Source organism: Ambystoma mexicanum, chromosome 6p, assembly GCF_040938575.1.
Source record: "Ambystoma mexicanum isolate Mex_15411 chromosome 6p, UKY_AmexF1_1, whole genome shotgun sequence".
Taxonomy (NCBI): domain Eukaryota; kingdom Metazoa; phylum Chordata; class Amphibia; order Caudata; family Ambystomatidae; genus Ambystoma; species Ambystoma mexicanum.
In genome coordinates this window covers 1207858356-1207877887 of record NC_090935.1, presented here as the reverse complement: position 1 = coordinate 1207877887, position 19532 = coordinate 1207858356, and the positions used below count along the sequence as shown (strand labels likewise).

Below are 19532 nucleotides of genomic sequence, written 5' to 3'. Positions count from 1 at the left end.
AGAGGCTTCTATTGCAGATTGAGACAGTAATGCTATGTCGTGGTTCCAACAATTCTGGTTTGGTGGTTGCAAATTTGGTCGACCCATGTTCGTTTTAGCAACTAAATGCATAGATATATTGCACATGCCATGCATAAGTTAGGTTTCAGCGCTGCTAACGGGCGGTGGTGGAGGAAGGGAGGCATGGGAGTGGGCGGAGTCCCCTATTATAGAAAAAAGAAGGCAGACAAAACGTGTGTCGACCAGATTTACAATATCCAAAGGGAGGGCAATGTAAACACGTTGAACCGATTTTAACACGTGTTTAGCAATGCATAACTCTTCAGTCCGGTGACAATCTATTTGTACATCACGTGAGGCATTTTTGCATCTGCCAGCCGCCAGAGTGCAGTTTTCTAATGTCACTACTCACATACTCGCTTACCCCATTGGATTTGAGAAAGGGCGATGCCAAGCAAGATGGCGCCGGACAGAGAATCTCTCTCCTCCCTCGTGAAATTGTTGTCGATGCGTCTGTCATTCATCTTGGCCTCTATGGCTCTCACATAGACCTTCACTTGTTGCCAGGCAACCGCCGCAGCTTTGTGCATGCGTGCTAAGAAGCTACTGCTGTTGCGATTGTCTGGTTTTTTCTTCATTTTTCTCACTCAGCGAAGGAGCTACTGCAGAAAACAGTGCTGGGACCTGACTCCAAAATGTCTGCACGTCTGATTAAATATGTATTCAGTTCTGAGTGCAAGCTACAGTAAATTCCAAAATCCTCATGATAATATTGTAAATGCAATAAAATCAATAGTTTTTCTTGTCCAACCTTTCACACATGAGGAAGCATTCAATTGGTTGGACGCATAATCAGCCCAATTTGAGGGGTCGGACACGAGATTGTCTAAATCATAGTTGCCCATCTCGAGGGCCGGAAACATGTTGGATTTTCAGGATACCCCTTATTAATATTCATAAGATAAATTTGCATACAATGATTCTACGTGTATACACATTTTGTCTCATGAATATTAATGAGGGATATCCTGAAACCCGCCAGGATTCCGGCTCTCGAGGGCTCGAGTTGGACAACCCCGGTCTAAATGGTTAAGTCTAAATTAACAGTTCTCCTCTATTTCACGTAGAGGCCAGTGATGCTTTCATTTAGCATAAATACATACAAATATTTAAAAAAATCAATATTATGTAGTAGAGCTGAGCTCGTCGATCCCCTGAACAGGAAAATCACATTCGCGTTTCGGGATATTCACGTTGCGTATGCATCGCAAATAGTTACAACGGATGGATTTCAGTGGAGATGATAGGCAAAATGTTGGGTGTTTCTGAAAACCTGACTCGATATTTCTATTCAGCTGGCTGACCATCTCCGCTCAATTCTGTTGCACAACTAAATGCGTAACGCTAATTAATAATTATTACTAATGAAAATATGTGAAATCAGAAAGAGTTCTAGCCCAAATTATTCATGAATGATCTATTGAGCCTGTACATGAAGACAGTCTCGCTAATGAGCCGGGATAACAAGACACACACGTATTGGCAACTGTGACGCATAGCAGCAAGCGGCTTGCTATTTAGAGTTTTGGGGAAGGCGTCCGGCGGGCCGTCATCAGATTGGTCACTCTCAACTCTCATAATGTCTTTGCTGCCATTACATGTCCTTGTCCTTACCCACACAATCAAGATGCAATGTTCATCTCCTGGTGCTAAGACCAGATTTCAAGATACATGCTTTAACGTGTAGGACCCACCCTACAAAATCATTGACAAAATAAACACAAGTGACGTCCCATTTAGAGCACACGGGCAACGTGGGCCATAACCAGGTATCTCCTGTCCAGAATTCACAATCCTTTCTCGGCAGAGGTCCCAAAGCCATCAGAGGCAGAGAATCGAAAACCAATGAGTGCCAAACCAGGTGCAGCGGTGACTGTGACAGTAGAGACACCATGAAGACCGCCTGCGGCAAATCCTCTCCTACACTGCAAAGCCATCCTCAAGCAATACCGCGCGGGAGAGGGGCTCTATCTTGCTTCCTTCCCACCTGGCTCTCCTCCATGGTGTCCCTTACAGCTCTCCGTTCCTCCATCTCTGTTCTACCCATCCTACCCTTCACACATCAAGAAGCGCCCGTAGGGTTTCGGACATTTCAAGCCCAATTTGATGGGTCGGAGATGCGATTGTGTAAATGTTCGAGTCTACATTAACGTTTGGCGTCTTCTTGCTCCCGCCACAAAAGATCACGCAGAGGCTATTGACGTGAGCAGCATTTTAAGAGCGCACTATGCGATTGAAAATTCTAGACATTCATTTTATTGAGAAGAAATTGTTCTATCGTGGATCAATTATAGGTTTTTCAAAGAAAACATACACATAATTAGGCTTTTATCTGGGGGTTACCACATCTCTGATGTTTTGAAACACAGTAAATACGTGTTTTATTACTATTATTAATAGTATTGTTAGTATTAATAATAAGCATAATAGTAATAATAATAATAATAATAATAATAATAATAATAATAATAATAATAATGAGTAATATTAGTAATACTACTACTAATATTGCTCTTATTATTTTCATTATCATTGATAGTACTAACTAACTACAATTCAGGTAATTAACTAATTATTTGAAGTGATGACTCACGCTGCAGCTGTGTATGCCAGGACTGTCAGTGCTGCAATGACCTTACATATGGTATGGACACAAGCACTGACCCAAGATTGGTGAATGATGCAATGTCCATGACCTTTTCTGTATTGCAATCCGAATCTGTTCCTAGCAGCTCCCGCTCAACCTCATCCACCAGCTGACACACATCCAGCGGTACAAATATACCCTTTGCTTGCCCTGTGCACCCAGGCAACACACATCACACAAATCAGACCCTTGCTAAACTTCCCAAATATATCACCCACCGCCGCGTAATTATACGCATGCGCCATCCCACAGGCAAGCCAGGAACTCTGGCTTGCTGAACACCAACCGTGTCCAGAATCCTAATGCATACCCCAACCGTGTCCAGAATCCTAATGCATACCCCGCACAAATCAGACTCCCCCCTACATGCAGGCATCAATACAGCAGAACCTGCCTTGCACAGGAAATCCAATCATCACAACATCTGCCATGCACCCACTAACGTAACCCCACTGTTTAACTTGCAGCCACAACACCAAGAGATGAAGCAAATAGTAAAAGCTGTGCTATAGGAAGACCTAGTAAGTTTTCCGTTATTATCAGTGTTAGAATTATTTACAAACAGTTTGGTAGAGTGTATCCCACTCAATGGATTCCTTTATGGGAATGCCTTGGGTTTGAGGCATTCGCCAACCTCAGTATCAGGTCACAGTTTTTCCATAGGTCAGCATCCCTAGGTAACAATGACCTCTTTTCCGGGTAGCCAGGCTTTGATTGGCTGAGTATTCTGCCGCTCGTGAGGTTTGTTGCCATGGCAATCCAGTGCCCGCCTCTCAAACAACCTGTGATCCTTCCCGCCAAAGATGCCTATGTGGCCGCGCCATTTCCCTCCGTCAATGGCACGTGATTATCACGGCCCCTGTTTATTTGTCTAATGCAGTCCTAATTGACGTGGATAATAAAGAGCGGAGTTGTGGTGAGGAGAAAGCAATGCGGTTTTCTATAATGCTTCCCAGCCCAACGAGCCCCGGCTGCTTAGAAGTACAAGCTGAGGCGCGCTCGCGCATGAGTGATTATCCGGACACGCCACATATGGGCGGCCCAAGCAGCAGACTTGAGGCCCGGGGTTTTATGCCTCGCCAACGCAGGATTATATAAAAGAAAGATGAACAGAACATTTGCTGGGTCCCAGGGCGGCAGTAACTAGCAGAACAGCAATCCGCATGTGTTTAATACAGCTATTAATTCCGCTGATTAATGAAAATAGTGTCGAGGTTGCCATAGCAGCACGTTCCATCACCCAGCAATTGTCCTGCCTCTTCTGAACGGGATCGTTTCTGCACATGCAGCGGCGCTTCGGTCCAGGGGCGTGCAGCACGCGTGCCAGCTTGGAATTTCAACCTCTTTGCAAAGGAAAAAAAAACAATTGTATTAAAAGAAAACGCAAAAAAGGACCTGGTCTCCCGACTTGCTGAACAGAAACATAAGGACTGAATTTTCTGTCTGCTGCCAACCTCAGCGCTAATTGTACTACCTTTTGCAAAACCGCAGCCCAAGTGTGGCTTTTGGACAGCTACTTGCTTCCCTGGGCTGCCCGCCACCGCGGTTTGTCATACATGTATTCAAAGAAACGCAGCTCTTCCATCGTTCAGTGCATGTCATGTTATTTTATGTTATTCTGTTTTTATTCTTCACTCTTCCCCGCCGTAGTGGTCTTACGGCATCTGGCCTTGTCCTCGAAAGGCTTATTGTCTAATACGTCACTTCTTCTTCTTGCTGATAGATTTCATCCATCAGCAGTGATTTTTGGATACCGTGGCTTGAGCCTCATTATTCCATCTTCTCGGTTGAGTATGTAGTCATGGGTTACGATTCTTCTTGGTCTGTGTGGACTTGTCACAGTAGGGCTGGTTTCACAGGGTCTTCACCGTGATGGGCTGCGGGCAGCGGTCAAAGGGGTTTGCAGTGGTGGCAATGAGTCCTCTGATCAGAGGGTTTGCGTTCTGATCCAATTCTTGGCAGAAGTTTTTACTCAGGTTCGCTAGTTGTTCGTCCAACATCTCGATGTCCAGGTCTCTGTGAAGGTCAGCTGTCCTTGTGAAGATTGGAGCTCCAGACGATATCCGCAGGGCCTTGTTCTGGACTATCTGTTTTATAGGCCTGTTTACGTGCCTTTGTACCTGGTGGAGGTTTTTGGAATTTCACATATCGATGTAATCCATATGTATTTGATATTAAGTGAGGGCTCTTTAAGCGCAAGACCATGAAATATGTTTATTACTTGATCGTTTTACATCTTCATTAAAACATGGCAGCAATCTTTCCATAGGATTTGCGTCTATCAGTTTGTGTCTAAACAGTGTATTACCTTGTGAGGAATTCGACCATCCGTACGGCGGGTGTGCGCTTACCTGGGCTTTTTGGAAATTTTATATGAAATTGAATGAAGCTAGATCAACCTGTGGAACATGTGTGGGCTAATCCGCACACATTTTCCCATGCTCTACTGCAGGACATACACATAGACACGTGTAATCTGGGTGGACAAAGTCTACAGGCGCAGTATCCCTGTCATATTTAATTGGGATATGACAGCCAGGATTACACTTTGTCTCTCAGATGGAGAGGGCAAAACCTTCCTCCTGCCATGGTCAGCCTAATTAACGTTAATGTTAATGTTAAAGTATATTTGCACCGCGCACTATCACCAACGGAGTCGTCACCTGGTGCTCTGGCAGATCTGAAAGAAAAGGAGGGTAGGTTAGAGACGTGTTAGTAGGACAACGTTTGGAGAGGAGCAAGTGAACTGTGATGTACTGTTGGCAGCTTCAGTTTGGTTAACCCATTCGCTGAGCTTTTTGGTGTGGTATCCGGTCTGAATCTGTCATGTGCTGTTGTGTGAAAGTCTGTGTGGTGTGTCTGTTGTTGCGGTGTGGTGAACTACATGCGGGTTGCTGCAGTTTAAGAGGTCTAGTTGTGTTTAGTTAGAGTGTGAGAGATGTGTGAGGAATGGTGAGATTTGTAGAAGTTTTTGTGGGGTTGGTTAGTAGCCTTGTAATTCGGAGAAATGCACACACCTATTGTGTGTCTTTGGCGATTTAGACATGGTTGTCTTCTTTTCATTGATTAAGTTTCAGGATGATAAGGCTGCCCCTCATCTCTCTGTCATTATTCTAAGTTAGCTAGTCTTAGCACTAGCTATCTTTGTATTTGGCCAGCCCAGATATCCCAGTTTGTGGTTGATAGAAACTAGTCCTTTCGGATCGATCTGCTTGCGACCTGCGCCCGTACCCTCCGCCCTGTCTGAGTGGGTGAGGTTGGTGGTTGTGCCTTTGTGTTTAGGCATGTCTGCTATTGTTCTGTCCAGATGGGGTTGTCGCTCATGTTCTTTTCTGCCTAGCATTGTCTCTCTTCTTCTTGTAGGTGTTTCCCTTAGTCGGTCCTAGGTGTTGTCTGTGCCATCATATATTCTGTTAGCCTGTTCTTTTGTATTTCCTGTTTCATTGTTTCAGTTGTTTCCATCTGGTTCCGAGGTGTTGAAGAGACAAGTTTTTAGTGGTTTTCTAAATTTTAGGTGATTTTTGGTATTTGTTATTCCTTTCAGGAGGTTGTTCCAGGGTTTTGCGGCTAGGTGGGAGAAAGAGGAGCCTCCTAGTTATTTTCTTGACGTATTGTTTTGGTTCCAGGCGGATTTCATTGCTTGATGAGGAGTCTTGTTGGTTGACTTGTAGATTGTTATTTTCTTTTGTAGGAACTGTGCTCCCTGTCCGTTGATTGCCCTGTGTGTTATGCACATTGTTTTGAATGTGATACGATGTTTGATTGGAAGACAATTAAACATTTTTAGCGCTGGATTGATGTGATCTCTTCTAGATAGTTTGAGGAGGAGTCTAGCTGCTGCGTTTTGGATGCTTTGTAATTTTTTTCAGGAGGTGTTCCGGCATCGTGAGGTAGAGGCTTTTTTAGTAATCGATTCATGACATGATGAGGGCGATGATTTTCAGTGTTTTGTGGGTAAAGGAGAGGAAAGGTAGGATTTATTTTGTTGAGTGAAGGAGGAGGAAGCATTTCTTAATTATCACATTTACTTGTGTTCATTGGGCCTCCCAGTGTTTTTACTACCTTAGATGGTGTGGGTGTGCTTCCCAATACAATCGTCCAGGGAATGTAGGTGTTGGTCTCTTGGTTTTTGGATATAATCATGATTTCTGTCTTTCCTGGGTTGATTTTTAGGTTGTTGGCATTCATCCAGTCTGAGATTTCTTTTAGACATTCTATTAGAATTGAGTGGTCTGCTTGTGCATCTTAGATTTTGTAGATGATTTGAGTGTCGTCTGTGTAGTTGTAGCATGTAATGTTGAATTTTTTGAAAATCTTGATTAACAGTGTCTGGTAGATGTTGAAGTATAGTGGTGATAGTGGACATCCTTATGGTGGTCCACAGTTGTTAACCCCATGGATTCACCCTGTCCTTATGTGTAAGCACTGCAGAATGGTGGCAGAAATGAACATAATTAGAATACTAACAGAATATACTTAAAAAATGCCCACATGGGGCCTAGCTGCAGAGATGATCAAAGAGACAGGAAACCTCAAAAACCTTCGATATGCACTGTGTCAACCTGAAGAGGCTCCCCCCCTTAGCATCAATGGACAGTGAAATGTCTTGTCTGGGAATGTGTGGATTGAGGTAGTCACCCCTGCAGGGAAACCCCATTCAGAAGGTTGGAGTATGTGGTTTGATGGAGACAAAGGGAGACTTGCCGCTTTACTGAGCAACCACAGAGAGCTCCATTAACGAGAGAGACCCTTTGATCCACAACAGACAGGAAGATGTGTGGGAATTAGTATTACATGTTTACACCCCGTTACCTTTCCTGTTGCAAAGCACTCTGGTTATGACCTCATGCATACAGGAGATTGCTGGTGGGGACCCAGGATTGGTTCATTAAGGAACACCAATCACTGTGGCACATTTGGCTTTAAAAGAGGTCTGAGCCCCTCTTTTAGGTAGATCATCTGAAGACTTTGCAAGGAGTAACAAGAAGAACTGATTTGCACCCTGGCTGAAGGTATAGCCTGTCAAAAGAATGTCGAGCAAACAAATCCTCGTTTTTTTCGGGGAATAGGGTGATTGAGGAGGTAAGTGTCAATAAGAGAACATTCACCCCTAGCTTCCCACCTTCCCAACACAACAGCCATGGGGCATCTACTTAATGAATGAAGGTCACTTTCACTCAGTTCATGTACGTCCACATCATTTAGAGTATCCCAAACATATTTTAATGGTTATACAGCAATGTAAAAACGTCTACATTATCAAAAACAACCCAATAAAAGGCCACTTGCAGGCCAGCATAAACATATAAGCGTTATTGAAGACGCAAAACCAAAAAAAACAGAAAAATCACATACAGAGGGTTTTTTTCACAAAACCAAGAAGGAGAAAAATCACATATCAATGGTCTTGTCAGCCATCATCAATGAGGTTAATCGGCTACCTATTTTCATCACTTTGTGCTGTTAGCAGTGCTTAATTTGTAAAAAAATAAGTGCCAGTGCCCAAAAAATATTGGCCCCATAATGCCGGGCGTGGCGCCGCACCGCCCTCACCGCAGGCGCGCCGGCCGCGCCAGTTCAGTGCTAGACCTACCTAGATCGGCCCACCACCAGCGCATCACACTGCTGCTGCTCCATGTCATGTGTTTGGCACTGCAGCAACTGCTGGCACAGGCTAGTAGTAAATATGCAACTAAGACATGCTCCTTCTGTAACTGCGCCTCGATGCCCCCGGGCTGTGTGAGCTCTTTAAAAATGCAAATAAATAAAAAAGCTTTCTGTTTCAGTCACTGTTTCACTGTATTTGTCTCTACCCCTTCTGCCCCATCTGACAGCCTGTTAACGTGCACCAAGTATTGTTAATCGGTTACCTCCAGGAAGAGCACCCTCGACGCAGCCTGTTATTCAGTCACCTCATCCAGGTGTTTTGTTTAATCAATTTACTCTCAAGCCCTTATCAGTCATCACATCTCATAAATGCATCCCTCTTCACCCTTCCTTGAAGCATGAGCATGGTGTTGTATAACTTGGAAAAAGTCATTTCTGCAAGACATTGTTGTGAAATCAACAGCCTGTGCTACTTCTGCTTTAGGGCCTCTTTCCACCTTAACACATATTAAAAAAACTAAATATGTTTTGTCACCCAATATTCAGGAGCCAGAGGAGAATGCATATTCGGATATCTCCTTCCCACTGACATGTTCTTGACATACTTCACTAAACTGCGGGGTGTAACAAACACCCACCCCCCTATCTGGGGATTCCTATCAGAGGATTGCATGTGCTATCATTCGGAGCACATGCTCGGAGTGTATTGTACCCAGGTTAAGGGGCCACATCTGGTGTATAAAGCACACATCAGGATAGAAAACATGCCCTGGAATTACGTAAAAAAATGACACCAAAAGACGGTTGAGAATTATACATGAATACTCAACTAGTGCTTTTATTTATGAGGACAGATTACTGGGCACATGCACCATGTTTATTCCCGTCTAGTTTCCATGTGTGTATCTTTAAGACTGAAATGGCATTTCAGAAGTTCGTCTTTGCATGGGCTTTTCTCGCGAAGTGCAGCCGGTTCGGTTTCGGCCCAATACGTGCACCGTTCCGGGTCCCCTCGCTGAAGCTCGTTTGTGAACTAATGAGGCCGATAACATTAAAAGGAAGAACGGAAACACCCAGTCAAAAATTCACAGTTTATGTTTTGCTTAGATGAATGCTATCCAGGGTCGGACTGGGGCATACAATTGTCTGGAGTCGGGCTCGGCACCAATGAAAAAGTGGCCAAAGTTGCAAACGACAATTCATTCCTTTTGTGACAGACACTAGTGGGACCACGCTGCCGCCCGTGCCCGCCCGGTCCTGGGCTTTGCCCTGCCTTGTCTCAATCACTTAGGCTACCTTCCGTGGGGCCACCACCGCCATGGCCATGCTAAGCCTGATGGTGACTAAAATAGGTGCACGGCGCAGTGGCCCCACGGAACGTAAGATTTTAAAAGAAAGAACGTGTATTTGGGCGGATGGAGCCCATCACTTTCGAAGTGATGGTCCACAGCTGCCACTCAAAATAAGTTATTTCTTTTAAAACCTACCTTCCATGGGGTGGGCCCCGGCCGCCGTCCCCACGGAAGGTCAGGTTTTCAAAGAAAAAAGTAAAAAACATACTTTTGGGCACAATCCACGGGCCCGGCCGCCCGCAGCAGAGTCACCCGACTCAGTCTGCGGCAGCCGGCAGCCCCTGGTCAGAGAAATTGGCCTGGGCCTGGCACTGACTGCAGTCAGCAGCACACTGCACACAGGTCGCACAGACAGAAGCCTAGGAGCGGACGGGCCCCTGGTGGGGTCCTGACTCCTGGCCAGTCAGGACACCACAAGGGGACTGTGCCGCCACCCGGGCCCCAACCTGGGCCTTGCTTGCCTGATCACTTGACTGTGACAGGCTCAGGCTGCACCGCACGCAACAACAAGTGACTTACCTGCTTTGCCGGCTGGGACTTGGTCTCCTGTCGGGGCCTCAGGGTAGGGTTCGGGGGCGGGAGCGCACACTGGCACCCGCACAAATGAAAAAGCAGGCAGAGGGGGCCACAGGAAGCAAAATTGTGTTTCTAAAATGTGAAATATTATTAGTCATGTGGGATATCCTTCTTAACTACTAGCATAAGGATCTCACTTCCGTGTAACCTGGGATTTTCTTTCGTTCACTGCTACAATGAACAACATAACTAAGATTTACAAGCAAGTAACTGCATACAGCAGAACGTAGATGAGAGAAATCCAAGATGGCAGAGGCTCATCACAACACATCTGGTGCAGGGGCAGCAGGAAATGTCCCATGACCGTCAAAGGTGCCCAACTATGTGATGCTGCTTTCCCATTCATATCATGTGATAGGTTATTACCGTTCTTTATAGCATGGCATTGTTCAGCTGTTTCACGAAGTGGGTGGATGGTCGTCAGGGCGGGCATGAGTCTGTTCCTCTTGCTTGTGAGGTACAGTTGTGCTGAGCAGGGTTTCCTGGAAATGAACCTCTGCCCCAGAGCAGCTCGAACCTGTATCAGGCATCTCAGTGTTTGCTTTTGCCCCGGGGCACCGGGACGTGCCACATGTGGCTGTCTGTGGTGTCCCATGGATGCCAGCGCGAAGCGGCCCCGGATCATGGGCCGCGCAACCAGGTGGGCTTCGCCGTGGATCGCGACAGCGCACGCTCTGGTTTCCCATTCATATCATGTGATAGGCTATTAACGTTCTCTATAGCATGGCATTGTTCAGCCGTTTTACGAAGTGGGTGGATGGTCGTCAGGGTGGGCATGAGTCTGTTCCGCTTCCCTGTGAGGTACAATTGTGCTGAGCAGGGTTTCCTGACAATGAACCTCTGCCGCAGAGCATCTCGAACCTGTATCAAGCATCTCAGAATTTGCTTTTGGTGGGTGTCATTTGCAGAGATGTGGCTTTGCACTGTACACGTTTCCTATTCCTGGCTTAACACAAACCATAGAGAAGAGTGCTACGCGGCACAGTGATAGTGTGAGGGTTCACACCTAAGCATTATGGAAAAGATGGGTTACCAATTCACACACAGGGTCAATCATTGGTTGCTAGGGTCTGTGCCACAGTCCCCTGATCTCCTACTCTCTCAACTGACCTGGACTGCGGTCCCCGAGGGCATTCAACCTACCAGCGCTTTTGAGGTCATACCAATGATATACAGAGCGCTATATAAATGCCAAATAACATAACATAACATAACATAACATAACATGATGGGTGTCATCATTCCTGTCAACAAATTGTGGCCATGATTGTGTAACAAACGGTGGTGATAGTTCATTCATTGTGTGACGTGGAGGGGTGCTACTTTAAAGCACATCACCATAGTAACGATGGCACACAGTTCCAGTATGACAGAGACGGGCCGGCCGATTCGGAGATCTATGTAAAAATTGAAAAGTGTTGTTCCAAAGCGGAACACCACTTCTCCTAAAAGGAAAGAATGTGATGTTTCTAACATGAATGCCTCAGCTGTTGCATGACCCTGATTTAAAGCCAGATACAGCCCTAGTGGCCATCCCTAATGCAGGGCAGACACTGTGAGGGTACTTTCTTTTGCAGAGCACTACTTTTACATTTAATAAAAAAGGAGTTAAAATGCGGCACCTATGAGGTATCGTTAACATCCACTGCACACATTTTCTTTTATAATCAAGGCCTTTCCGAGGTGACAGCAGCACTTTTCAGATTTACTGAAAGCTCAAGGATACCAAACCACAAAAGGGGCAGGCGTTTTAGAAATCTGCGAAGTGACACTGGTGCACAGGGTGGCTCCACAATGGTAGATGTTAGCAGCCTTTGCAGCTGGGAAGCATGGCGGCTCCCCTCCAATCCTTCCACCCACCTCAGAATGGTGGCGCTGGAAACTGGAGGGGCTAATGTCAGCTTTCCACACTACTTTTCTCACAAGCGCAGATTAGGCCCTAAAATGCATTCCACATAGTTCAGCGCATAGCTGTCCAAGTTGGATGCGCGGTGCTTTCATTGGATGGCATGGCAGTAGTACAGCACATGAGGGGTTTTTCAGTTGTTAGTGAGTTGATCACTTGAACGGATACTAATTTGGATCCTAGCTGTAACATGGTGTCAGAAGCTGCCAGAATAAAGAATTTGGTTAGGACATTGCTCAAACACAGCATTACAGTGCAATACAATTAAATTCGGTAAAGCTTTACTGACATGGCGTTTGAGTTTGTAAGTTTTGACTAAGCTGCTGCAGGTTCATAGGCATTACAACCTTTCTAAATACACAGTTTTGATCTCTGATGGGGTTACATGCTAATATGTATGCTGTTTCCCTGAAACCTCTAATTGGTCTTCTAGCAGCTAACAGATCTTGTGTTCAGCTTCAAAGTTTCCGAAGTTGGTATTGCTGCAGGAGAATTTTCTAAGAGTAACAGTTCTCAAGATGTTCTGAACTACGACTCCCATGATACCTCACCATTGACTATGCTGGCCGGTGCCAAGGGGAATTGTAGTCCAAAAAACGAAAACTGGAGGGCCCAAGGTTGCTGGCCCCCTGCTCTATCTGGCCATTATTTGTCTGTGTTCAGAGCTCTTCACTGGGAACGGGTATTATGCTAGGGTGTGGTTGGTAGCATTCCACATTGCTCCGTTTTTGTATTTAACCTTCGCTGTGCTTCATTTTGTATGAGATTTTTGGGTGCCAAATGTTTCTTTGTAACGTGTCCATCTAAGTTCCAGCATCTGGGTGTCCGCTTCTTTGGCCATTTGGGAGTGTGACGTCTCCCTTAGATGGCTTAGCAAGGCTTTGAAATGGAGAGGGGTGTTGTTATTCTTCTTGAACCTCTGATTATTAGCATGTGTTCTTTCAGAGAAAGTCCCAGAGGTTTAGTGTCTGGCAGGGCCTGGCCTGACTAGGAGCGGAATTCTCCTCTTTGGTGACCTGCGCTTGCCATTGAAGGATGTGGCCGTGGAATCCTGAAGCGTGCCGGTGGGAGAGTGGCAGTGTGGGATTAGTGCAGCTTGTAGACATTCTGATTCATGCTCTGGGTTTGGGGGATCGATTGGCAAGGGATGATTGTGGGAGGTTATGCGGAGATGAGAGGGGAAGAAAGAGCTTAGCTGGGCATATGCTTGACATATGTGCAACGCAGCGCAACCTGATGTGCGAGTAACACTACTCTCCGATGCCTCTCAACAAGTGTGCTGTGATCCTGCATGCTGTGCCAGAAAGGTGTGCTTGCGCATGCTCCCGGATGTGTGGTGAGTGGGTGCCCTGGTAGGCCGCGGGGAGGGGGTTGGGGGGCGGGGTTCAGGAGTGCACGTGATGGTTTGTGCTTGCCCAGCTATCTCCTTCACTTGCACCAGAAAGTCCTGTCACTTTGCACAGGGAATCTGAATGCGCACATGGTCAGCAGTGCAAAGTCACTTTGCACCGTGCAAATAATTGCATGAATCAGGGCCTAGGGTGCTAATCCTCTCCCCTCCATGAAAATGTTTGCAAAGCAGGGGTGCGGAACAGCATTTCTCTGGACTTCAAAGCCCATCCCCAATTCCCAAATGAGTGCATTTTAAAATGAGGCAAAAACAAAAGCATTCCCTGTGTCTGTCTGGAAATGTACAATCATGACCAGTGAATTTCCAGACTGGGGCTGGGGGGTGCACTGGCCTCCATTTGTCATACATCAGTGTTGGGGAGTGTGCTCACTGCACACATGCATGATATAAAAATTAATAAAAGAAAATAAATAAATACAAACATTTAAAAAATAAATGATCCCCTCCAAGATGTCCATGGAGGTGCTGTGAGCTGATTTCACAGAGGGGGCTCTTAAAAAGCGTGTCACTGAGAAATGTAAAAAGCAAGTGATCATACTGACCCCTGTATGAGGGATAGGAATACAGGTGAAGCATACTGCTTCTGGCCCACTTGAATGAATTGCACCTGCCCCTCTGCCTATTCCATACTGTTGCTAGGAATGTTTTCATTTTCTACACATTTCAAACCACATTCCGTTTTGCCTCCCTTTCACCTCTGGTTTACACAATTGAACAAAAAGGGCGGGGGGGGTGGGTAGGGGCATTCATGGGCACATTGAGATGCTTGAAGTGGGCAAAACCTGCTTGGGTGCCGGTGATGCGTATGAACAAACGCATCCCATCACTTGAGCCGCAAAATGTTTTGTGATTGGGCCCCACAGTCTTTCCAATGGTGCCCACTCTTTGGGTGCACCATCTGATGTGTCTAATGATGCCATCCCCCACGAAAGAGGGGCATCAATCTGCAAACATAAGCGGAAGGAAGGAGCTACGTTTATATGCAAGCAGAGGTGTTTGGGCACTAGGTATTAGGATCCACTTGCGCTCCACTCCTATGTTAGTAGTTATTTCATGTTTAGGCTTTATGAGTTGCACGGTCACAGGTTTGTGGGGTTGTTGCCCACAGCTCTTGTCGAAATTGCAGTTTGTTTGTGCTACCAGTGCCAGTAATTGCGTCAATTATTTGCTGGTACAGGCCTGACCTCCCAGCAGGTCAGGCCTGCCGGCAGTTCACTGCCCTTACCGGCAAACCCAGAGTGTGGCAGTCTGGTAAAAATGCCAGAGCCAGTATTACTTGCATTTTGTCCGGCATTTTTACCAGACCGGCACACTCATAATGAGCCCCATAGACTGGACATGGCCATTGCTACATGGCTTGGAGACCTCTTGTGTTGAACGTGCATTTTACGCTTCCACAAGAAGCACGCATACAGTTCTGCTTTGGGACACTGATTTCTGAACATGTTGGCTTGCTTTGCGTAACTTGCATGCTGGTATGAGCAGCGCCTGATGGTTCGTTATTATTCATTGTGTTAAGAAAATGTTCTTGGCCCTCACTTTTGCCCCACAGACCTTGAAAGAAGCCAGCGAGAACGCGAGGAAGGATTTCCACCGGGAGGCAGAGCTGCTCACCAACCTGCAGCATGACCACATTGTGAAGTTCTACGGAGTCTGCGTGGAGGGAGACCCACTCATCATGGTCTTTGAGTACATGAAGCACGGAGATCTCAACAAATTCCTCAGGTATGTCGCGAATGGGGGTTCCAACCTAGGCAACAGGAGGACATGTGATGGTTGACTGCACCGAATATTGCAACAGTGTGGTGTATCATATGCCCCCAAATTCAAGATTTATATCGACAACAGTGGAGAGCATACTGCTGTGTAGCAGGGGGACTCATGGTTCTTGATAGCACAGAGTGTTTACACAATGTGTTTCTGAAATTATTCTCTGACATAAGTTGGTGTGTTTGTTACACACTGCAGGTAAAATGCAGAGTATCATATTGACATGGGAGGTAGTGAGGAACTCATTGGCTGAACGTTCACTAATATGTAGTGTTCTTTTTACTGAAGAACCATAAAGGTGCCAAAAGAAAATATTTCTACACCCTCAAATACAGTATTTCCAAATGAAATAAACACTCATCCATTTTGGGAACAGGAAAAACAAGGAAGGGATTGGGAAATGGCAGAAGGCTGTCCATTAAGCAGCCTGAGTGTCAGACCCTTTAACTAGTGTGTCCTTCACGAGGGAGGGCTTCTGTGGTTCTGTGTGCGTTACAGAGTGCATGTACCAAGGCACTGATGCTCTTTTAGTACTTACTGTGACAAATGTATGTATTGATAACTATGACTCATAGCAATGAGGAGCATGCTAATCAGTAGATACTGCTTAGTCTCCAGCTGTTCCGTTTGTCTTACGCTTCCGCTACGTGCCTGGGTCTCCGCAAACATCTTTTGTAATGATGCAGCTGGTTTATTTCTAAATTGGTGGGCCATAAATGTTTTCCCGGAATTGCCCAGGTCGCCACCGGGGAGCCAGACCAACTCAGGAGTTTTCAGGGGTGTGGGGAGAAGGCCATACATGTTTTAAAATATTAGGTTGGCTCTGTAGAAATATATGAAAGACACAAATAGATGCTATTTTGCCAATAGTGCCTAGGAGCATTCTGTCATCTATTTTCATGCTTGTTATGCCCAAAGAAATGCACGGAGTCTGTCTCAACAGTATATGCCAACATTGCCACTATAAAGACATTTTCCTGTTGCCTGTGCCCAAAGAAAATCATATGGCCTCTCCTGGAAGCATATTCCATCATTGCCACTGTAAAACGCATTTTCAAGGTGACTATAGCCCCAGACCTGCCCCACGTCACCTCCCTGTCCAGTACATGGGGCCAAACTGGACAGGGAGGTGACGTGGGGCAGGTCTGGAGCTATAGTCATCTTGAAAATGCGTTTTACAGTGGCAATGATGGAATATGCTACCAGAAGAAGCCAGCCTGTCTTGCTTACATTCCTATCTTCCCAATTCCAGATTCAGCCTCACCTTAATAGATTAATTCCCCTTTCAAAGGCCTGCTTTAGCACTACATATATATCTTACCTAACCTTCATTTGAAGTGTCGCCTATCTTAGACTCATTTCCATCCTCCTAATAAATCCCCTGACCATTGACTGTGAACTGATCCACCTCCTAGCAAACGTTTATCACCTTCAAAATATGTTTTACATTCCTATCAATGTAAGGGAGAAGCAACATGGGAAAAGATTTCATGGCATTATTATATGCTTAGTTAGCACACCTCACCTGCTACCCCATCACTGGACCACCTTAATGTGGACATCAATGGCTGCCGGGTTCTCTGTATCAACTTCTCTGTGTCCTCCTGGTGGCGTTACTCCTTCCTCCTTCCTCCTTCTTGCTTCAACGTCCTCCTTGCTCCTCGTTGCTTCCGCCTTCCTCCTTCCTCCTGCCAGTTCAGGGGGTGAGTGGGACACTGGGGCCATCAATCTGTTGCTTGTTCTGCTGCTGCTCCCGTCCCACACCTGATGTCTCGTGCAACATTCCTCATGCCTGTGCCGGCTGCTGTCTCTGCTCTGGCCCAGGCTAAAGGCCCAACCGCCCCAGTCACTATTGAAAGCTGGGGGCTGCCTCCCCGTGCCACACAACTGCTAGTGTGCTCTGTACACGCTAATTAGCAGTTGCACCTGTACTGTGGCGCTTGTATACTTGCCTAATACGTTTGTGCGACCATATTCTGCAGGTCATGCCCTTTCGGGCGGCACATATTGCACCCCCATCTGCGAACTAGGGGCGTCCGCAGTGTTCCCCGGGTACACATGCGCAGTCATAAGGAGTTTACGAGATGTCTTTTTATTTTAAAAACGACCTTCTTTCAGCCTTTTGGGAATGTCAGCCATTTGCTTGATGCAGAAAGGGAAAGTGAAGTTAGCCGCCAGTGGCAGAAGGCACGTGGCGTGCCCTCAGGGCCCGAGCAGTATTGCCCGGTCGCCATGTATGAACTAACCAACACTGCGTGTAGATGTAGTTGCCGCTGGGGGTTTGAGGGGCTTCCGAATAAAGTCACCGAGACAAGTCACTCTCCTTTGTGTTGCAAAAGAATTTTTTGCAGGCACACGTTAAATCGTCGCGATAATCTCTGTTTGTATTTGGTTTAGTTGTCGTAAAAAAAATCGCCTAATTTTTGTGTCTGCCCAAAAAAGATGAACTTGGAAAGGTTACAGGTTTGGTTTCTGCGCCAAACAAAAAAATGTTTCGTAGTAATTTACTATTTTCCTAATCCCAATACACTTTTTTTTAATGAAATGTCTTTTATTAGAATTCACAAATTCAAAACTTTTCCAGCACTTCTATCCATGTCTGTGTTTCAACAGCTTTATTAATCAAAGTTTCACACATGAGAATCTCATCCTTGGTTCACTTATTTTTGCTTGTATACCTCATGTATTCAATTGCTTTGTCCATTTATTTGAGGACCAAACAATGTATGTAATCTTTAATTGAGGACTAATGATTTCTACATGTAACTCTCATTTGCTTGGAATATGATGAAGGGTGTCAGGAAACTCGTCTATACCTTACCCCACCTGCATATCTTGACATATGTTTGATTAGCATTATCGGCGCCTCTTCATGTGACCCTAGGCCACGTTTACATTGGGTTACGCCTGAGTCCCTGAGAGCCCATTGAAGTGCATGGGCGTGTGAGGGGCTTGACGGGTGGGTACATTTGTTAGAGGGTGGGCACACATGCCACAAGCGCGTGAGTTGAGAGTTGTGAGTTAGGCACAGCAACGGAATGCTGTATTTTCTCTCAGCCAGCCGTGGGAGAAGTGCTACTGTCCTGCTCCTGCTGCGACCCCGGCACCTGCTTCTAATGAACTCTTGCATCAGATGGGGGAGGGAAGCGGGGGGGCAATTAGCTTCCTCCAACACATCATTCGCTGGTGCTCTTTCACAGAACAGGTTTTTAATCATTCAAATCTGCGTAATTTTTGGTGCGTAGGTAACTGCTGGAGGCAGATAAATGCTTTTTCCCTTAGGGCAGAGGCAGGAACTAAGTGAAAGAGACCCCAAAATAAGAAAACACTGAAACCTAGGAAAATCCCAGGTTTTACCAGTTTCCTGCTTTTCGTATATTTTGAGGGCAACAAGAAAGTCACGTGTGTGTTGTGATGCTGAATATGTCTATAAAACACAGCAAAAACGTTACCACGTAAGACACCACAGTGCAGGTGTGCTAGTAGAAGGCGGGGCGTGCCTGAGGCCCACAGGCCACTTTAGACACTTCTTGGAAGAGACTGTGGCCTGCCCTGAACTACCTGTGGCTCTCCAGGCGTGTTTGACTGCAACTCCCATGATCACTCGCCTTCATTCTGTTGGCTGGGGCTGATGGAGTTGTAGTCCAAAAGATCTGACGAGCCAATGGTTACAGACCCTTGCTCGGATAAGCTTATAGGAGGGTACAACGCGAGCAGTGTTTAGATCCATGTGCTGCTTGGGGCTTGTCTCATTTGGCCTCAACGCGTCGATGGGGTGGACTCGCCGTTAGCCCGAATGCAGACAAGCAAACTTGCCAAACCCTGTCTCCATCATGCCTCATTGTGAAATTAATGCATTTTGTACATCACAAAAAACTGAGCCAAAGTGTTACCGCATTCTTGACTCATTAATTCTCTCGCTTCTTGCCACTAAGATCACAGATCTGGACTCATTGATTCTTGCTGTGTGCGTGAGGTAAATGCTGGGGGTTGGGAAACTTGTAGTGCCTCGGTGGTGGCTCACAGCTTGCCATTTTTACTCCTGGTCTTTGGGTTCATATACAGGTATCACTAAAAAGAACATTGCGTTGCTGTTAACTGTACTTTCTTGTGCTTTACATCTAAATATCCCTCAAATACTCAGAATAAACATAGTAGACATACTACTCCCACCCTTTCACATCCCACACTTCCTCAGAGTTA

At 45.9% G+C, this 19532-nt stretch overlaps 1 protein-coding gene across 6 annotated transcripts in view; it reads left to right on the top strand.

The window, feature by feature from the left end:
* NTRK2 (neurotrophic receptor tyrosine kinase 2) overlaps positions 1-19532 on the top strand; it is a 663657-nt gene that overhangs the window by 484638 nt on the left and 159487 nt on the right. For all 6 annotated transcript variants that reach the window (XM_069625860.1, XM_069625859.1, XM_069625858.1 and 3 more), the window contains one exon: positions 15112-15284. In XM_069625860.1, coding sequence (XP_069481961.1) covers positions 15112-15284 — 173 coding nt within the window. The remainder of the gene's footprint in view (positions 1-15111; positions 15285-19532) is intronic.